At 46.7% G+C, this 6,743-nt stretch overlaps 1 protein-coding gene across 4 annotated transcripts in view; it reads right to left on the minus strand.

The window, feature by feature from the left end:
* Positions 1–248: 248 nt before the first annotated feature.
* The window catches only part of LOC122556773 (Kv channel-interacting protein 1-like), a 315,700-nt gene continuing 309,205 nt past the window's right edge, over positions 249–6,743 (minus strand). For all 4 annotated transcript variants that reach the window (XM_043703920.1, XM_043703919.1, XM_043703921.1 and 1 more), the window contains exon 8: positions 249–1,315. In XM_043703920.1, the coding sequence (XP_043559855.1) occupies positions 1,268–1,315 (48 nt within the window). In that variant the 3' untranslated portion in view covers positions 249–1,267. The remainder of the gene's footprint in view (positions 1,316–6,743) is intronic.

The raw sequence follows: 6,743 nt of genomic DNA on the forward strand, positions 1-6,743 counted from the left end.
TAACACCCAACCCAGCCCTTGCCTTGGCCCTCGTGACGTGAATGATCCTAATGCAATGATGTGAGTTGTATAGAAATTTACTTCATAAAAAGTTTTCAACTCTAATTGTTTCCAAACATAAAAGGACTGAAATGTCAGAAAAATACTATTTGAACAGAATGTGTCATACTCAGGGCTGTCAGAATTGTGGGGAATGGGCTGGACCAGGGAATTCACAGCTGCCTGTCAGTGTTTAGTGTGGAATAAACACAGGTACCATCCAAAGCAACTTTGCTCCCACTCTATCTCCAAGAAAGGCTCAGAGAATTTATTCATTTAATGACATATAATACTAACAACGAATGACACGACAGAGCATATTTGACATCTTACATTCAGCGAAATATCACAGCTGTTAGAGTCCACGCCAATCTCCACCCATTGCTTTGCAGCATGTATACAAAACAATAATTCACAATTGCATTGGCTATTTTGCTTATTTTCTGGGTATGAGAAGGCAGATTTATAAAAAGTGCTCAATCTGACAAATCCAGGTCCCAGAAACAGAAACTGAACTTCAGGGAGTTGATGACATCTTGAAGAGGGAGAAATGCAATATGGAGAACAGTGAGCTACTAGAGTCCAGACAAAGGAGGACTGATAGAGAAAATGGAAGGGACACAGAAAAGGGGAGAGGAACAAAGCAATTTGGCAGAAAGGGAGAGAGACAGAGAGAGAATGGGAAAGAAACAAGAAGTTAAAAGGGGGATCAAGAAAGAAACAAGGGCAGAATTGAGGACTGAGGGGGAGTAGACAGTGAAGGATGTTCAGAGACAGTAAAAGCAACAGATAATAAGAAATAAGCAACACAATTGTAGGAGAAGAAGTGAAAAATGAGGCAGGGACGAAGGAACAAGAAACAAAGGAAAGACAGTAAAGAAAAAAGGAAAGGAATAAAGATAAATAGAATGTAGTGAGCAGTTCTATATGTAGTGTGCTCTGAGGCTGATTGGATAGCAGTCAGATTAATACACCAGCTGTGGAAATAATCTCTGATTCCCATTTACACACCTCGACATTGGATCATGCTTTCATCAAAAATGGCTTGTTAAAAGTTCTTTGCACATTTATGGGCTTTTTGTTGTAGAAAATCAATGTGTCAGAATCTCCTTCTGGTTAGACACTACTCCAGCAGGAAACATGCATAAACAGAAGAAATGTCCAGGCAGAACCCCTCTCTCAAACTGTCTGATGAATATCCCACTGTCTCGGAGCTCCTTCTGGGTGGCTACATCACGTTTTCAAAGAGTTGTAAAGATCTCATGATATTTTCATCCTGAAAAAAGGAAGAAACAGAGTGTTCCAGATTATTAAACTTTAAAGGACAAACCGATTGGGACCACCCTCTGTGACCAGCCAATACTGAGTGAAACTGTCTTATTCACTGAAACCTATAACATTCAGAAAAGGCTGAGGCTCCACCACAGTCTGAACTGCTTTTGACATATTTGTTACCCTGTTTCTCTGACTTTCTACATCAAAACATTCCCTCAGACCAGTTCTGATGATCCCCAGCCTACTAAATCAGTGACTATGTCTAATCTTCATCTCTTGTGTCTAAGAATTGAACTCTACTAAAAATGTAATCTTTGAACAAACTCTCCCCTCCGTTCTTTCTCATGCTCAATTCCTACTTTTGTCGTGAGAGTGGAAATTGCATTGGTAAACCTGTCACACTGTAATGCTACCCTCCCACCTCGGGGGGAGCACTGCTGCTGGTCAGTGGTATATTTATAATGAAACATGTTGACAGCAGCTTAAAACTAAGAACAGTTTGCCCAGAGAGAGATGGGAGACAGAGATGGGATAGGCAAACAAAGAGATTGCTGATGACGAGCTGAAAGCAGATAAACTGGGTGGGGTGTGAACAAGAGTTGAAAATGGATTGGCTGTGCTGGGAGCAATGTATACAAAACAGTACTTGGGCGTAGGCAGTGGACATCGAGGAGGATATTCACATACTAAAATTGTTAAACTTGATATGCTGTATCCTGAAGGCTGTAAATACCCTTGGTGGAAGAACCCTCTAGTTTACGTTGAACTTCACTGGAGCACTGCAGCAGGCCCGAGACTGAAATGTTGGCTAGGGAATACGGTGGTGTATTGAAGTGGCAGGTAACTGGAAACTCGGGGTCAATTTACAGACAGAATCACAAAGCAGTCACTTAGTCTGCATATCATCTCTCTAATGTAGAGGAGAGTTCTGAAGAAGAGTCACTGGATCTGAAGTGTTAACTCCACTTTCTCTCTGCACATCCTGCCAGATTTGTTGAGTTTCTCCAGCAATTTCTGTTTTTCTGGAGGAGACCATACTGTGAGCAGTGAATAAAGTGGAGAAGATATGGTGTTGGACTGAAGTGGACGAGGTCAGAAATCACACAGTGACAGATTATAGTCCAACAGGTTTATTTGAAGTCACAAACTTTCAGAGCACTGCTTCTTCATCAGGTGCAGAGAGGCATGTAGGCACAAAATTTATAACAGAGAGATCAAAAGATCATATGAATGGTGAGAGTGGAATGTCCACAGGTCGAATAATAAGTCTCTGCAGGTGATCGAAGTGTCAGACAGTGTAAGTAAAGTGGGAGAAAGTGAGGACTGGAGATCAGAGTCGAAGAGTGTGGCGCTGGAAAAGCACAGCTGGTCAGGCAGCATCCGAGGAGCTGGAGAGTCGATGTTTCAAGCATAAGCGCTTCATCAGGAATGAGGTCCTGGGCCTCCTCCATCGCCAAACCCTAACCACCTGACGCCTGGAGGAAGAATGCCTCATCTTCTGCCTTGTGACCCTCCAACCACACAGGATCAATGTGGATTTCACTGGTTTCCTCATTTCACTCCCTCCACCTTATCCCAGATCCAACCTTCCAACTCGGCACCGCCATCTTGACCTGTGCATCTTCCTTCCCACCTATCTGCTCCACTCTATCACCTTCACCCCCAAATTCATCGACCAATGGAATTCCCAGCTACCTTCCCCCCCAGCCCCACCCCTCCCATTTATCTCTCAGCCCCCTTGGGCCACCCTTCATTCTTAATGAAGAGCTTATGCTCGAAACGTCGTCTCCTGCTCCTCAGATGCTGCCTGTCCGGTTGTGCTTTTCCAGCACCACATTCTTCAAACTCAGTGTAAGTAAAGTATCAACAACTGAACAGAAGTAAAAGGATGACCCATAGTCTGATTAAATGAGGCAGAAATATAATTATAAAAAAATTAAAAATAAGGTGAGTCAAACCAAATGACTGGAATAACATGATAGGTCTATGAGTCGCATGGCGAGGGGCTAACCAAAGTAACAAGTAATCCAAAACTGTACAAACTAATTAAGGTAGAGATTAATAACATGTTATCAAGGTGATGGTGCTGAAACAGGACAGTAAGGAAGATTTTACAGATATAGAACAGTGTGGTGGGGTCACATGTAGCGCGACATGAGCCCAAGATCACTGTTGAGGCTGTCTGCATGGGTACAGAACGTGGCTATCAGATTTTGCTCAGCGATTCTGTGTTGTTGTGTATCTTGAAGGCCGCCTTGGAAGATGTTTACCCAAAGATCGGAGGCTGAATGTCCTTTACCGCTGAAGTGTTCCTGGACCGGGAGGGAACACCCCTGTCTGCCGATTGTTGCATGGTGTTCATTCATCCATTGGTCTTGCCAATATACCATGCCTCAGGGCATCCTTGTCTGCAGTGTATGAGAGAGACAATTTTGGGCAAGTCAGCTGAGTATCTGCTGGGTATGTGGTGGATGGTGTTCCCATGTGCGATGGTGCCATGTTGATGATCTGACATGTCCTGCAGAGGTTGCCATGGCAGGGTTGTGAGGTGTTGTTGTCAATGTTGTCCTGAAGGCTGGGTAGTTTGCTCTGAATGATGGTCTGTTTAAGATTTGGTAGTTGTTTGAAGGCAAGAACTGGAGGCATAGCGATAATCTTGGCGAGATGGTCATCGTCATCGATGACATGTTGAAGACTGCGAAAAACATGGTGTAGTGTCTCTGCTCTGGGGATGCACTGGACAATGAAGACGACTCTATCGGTCGTGATCTGTGTTTGTCTTCTGAGGAGGTCATTATGTTTTTCACTCTGGCATGCGTGAACTGGTGATCAATGAGTTGAGCATGTTATTCAAATCTTCAGGTATCCGTTGCATTCCTTCTTATCGGAGCAGATCCTGTATAGGGGATGGCTCCTTGAGCATGTTCAGTGTGGAAGCTAAAGAAGTGCAGCATCATGAGGTTATCCATGGGCTTGCGGTAGAGTGAGATACTGAGGTGTCTGCCCATGATGGAAATGCATGTATCCAAGAATGAGACTGCTTCTGAAGAGTAGTCCATGGTAAGTCTGATGATGGGGTGAATTGTTGTTATCGTTGATGTTGTTGTGTAGTTGTTTCTGTGATTCCTCGCTATGAATCCAAAGGAACATATAGTTGAGAAGATTCAGTGAAATGTAGGTAAATCACTGCTTCACCTGGAAAGTTTGTCTGAAGCCATGGATAGTGAGGAGGGAGGAAGTAAATGGGCAGGTGTTACAAGGGGAGGTATTATCACTAGACGTAACCCAGGTAATGTTCTGGGGACATGAGTTCAAGTCCCACCATGGCAGATAGTGGAATTTGAATCCAATGAAAAAGAATCTGGAGTTCAGATTCTAGTGATGATCATGACCTCATTGTCAATTGTCTGAAAAACCCATCTGGTTCAGCAGAGGACTGCGAGGTCCAGCAGAAAACTGTGACGATGCTGATTGGCAGTCTAGGTGAAGATTTGCATCAGCACGGTCATCACTACTAGAAGGAGGACCTCAGCAAAACAGCCTCTGAGTTCAAGTGAAGACAAGTGTCCAACAGATGACTGCAATGATATTGATTGGCTGGGTGAAGATTTACATCGCTTCTCGGCCTTTTGGCTAAGATCAAGTGTCTGTTCTTATCAGGACAGGGGTCGAGTTGCGAGTCATTAGAGCTAGTGGAGATCATCGCTGGATTGTGATTGGACGTTGGAGGATCGTTTGGTTGTGCTGACCTGCTATTGGTGGATCTTCATGCTGGCTTTGGCCTAACGCCAATTCAGGGACCAGCCAACCTCAGAGCTATGGCCTCAACAGCTGCCCGCAGCCCTGGGCAGGGGGTTTGAAACACCGTCCGGGTGTCTGTCAAGAAGGTGGAAGAGCGTACACCAGTCGATCGGACGGTGTTTGTCAAGAAGGTGTTCAAGTGCTGTGGGTTCGCCGCAGCAGAACTGCCTGCAGGATTTCCCTGGGGCAGGCTACTTCGATGCCACCTTCAGGAGCGTGAAGCAATGTGAGCAGCTCCTGAAGGTCTTCAAGGAGAAGGAAGGGGAGCCGCTGTTCTCCATCTTGTCGGCGGTCCCTGCACAGAGGAGTCGGGTTGTTACGATCCACATGTACAACCCCTACGTGCCAGCAACTGATGTAAAATTATGAGGCGTATGGAGAGGGTGAATGTAGAGAAGCCGTTTCCCTTGTTTGAGCGATCAATCACAAAGGCATCATCACCCTCATCTACAAGCAGAAGGGGGAGAGGGAGGAAATTAGAAATTGGAGACCGATCTCATTGTTAAACACAGACTACAAAATCTTGTCAAAGGTCATCGCCAACCGGGTCAGGTCTGCTCTGGGATCGGTGATTCACCCTGACCAAACCTGTCCTGTGCCGGGCAGGAAGATCGCTGAGAGTCTCGCACTCCTCAGAGATACGATTGCCTACGTGCAGGACAGGGGGGTGGACACCTGCCTCATCAGCCTGGACCAGGAGAAAGTCTTTGACAGGATATCGCATACGTACATGAGGGATGTCCTCTCCAAAATGGGCTTCGGGGAAGGAATCGCTAATTGGATCAGACTGCTCTACACCAACATTGTCAGTGCAGTCTCAATCAATGGGTGGGAATCAGATAGCTTCCCAGTCAGATCTGGAGTCAGGCAGGGCTGCCCTCTCTCTCCTGCCTTGTTTGTGTGTTGCATAGAGCCATTTGCCGAGTCCATCAGGAAGGATGCGAGCCTGAGAGGGGTGACTATTCCTGGCAGCGGGGGCCTGCAGGTTAAGGCCTCCCTGTACCTGGATGACATCGCCGTTTTCTGCTCGGATCCACTGTGCGTGCGCAGACTCATGTGCATCTGTGATCAGTTCGAACGGGCCTCGGGGGCCAAGGTAAACCGAGGCAAAAGCGAAGCCATGCTCTTCGGGAACTGGGCCGACCAATTCTCTATCCCCTTCACCATCAGGACTGCCCACCTGAAGGTGCTGGGTATTTGGTTCGGGGGGGCTGGGGCGTGCGCCAAGACCTGGGAGGAGCGGATCAGGAAGATGAGACAGAAACTGGGCAGATGGGAGCAACGGTCGCTCTCCATCGCGGGTAAGAACCTGGTCATCAGGTGTGAGGTACTCTCAGTATTGTGATACGTGGCACAGGTCTGGCCAATCCACAGAACCTGTGCCGCCGCAGTCACCCGGGCCATCTTCCACTTCGTGTGGAGATCAAAGATGGACCGGGTCCGAAGAGATGTAATGTACAAAGACCGGTGCAATGGGGGAAGAAAACACACCCAATGCAACCCTCACCCTGATGGCCACCTTTGTGTGTGGCTGCATCAAGTTGTGCGTGGATCCCCGGTACGCAAACACCAAGTGTCACTACGTACTGAGGTTCTACCTGTCCCCAGTGTTGCGAAGGATGGGCCTG

The sequence above is a fragment of the Chiloscyllium plagiosum genome, chromosome 14, assembly GCF_004010195.1.
Source record: "Chiloscyllium plagiosum isolate BGI_BamShark_2017 chromosome 14, ASM401019v2, whole genome shotgun sequence".
Classification (NCBI taxonomy): Eukaryota; Metazoa; Chordata; class Chondrichthyes; order Orectolobiformes; family Hemiscylliidae; genus Chiloscyllium; species Chiloscyllium plagiosum.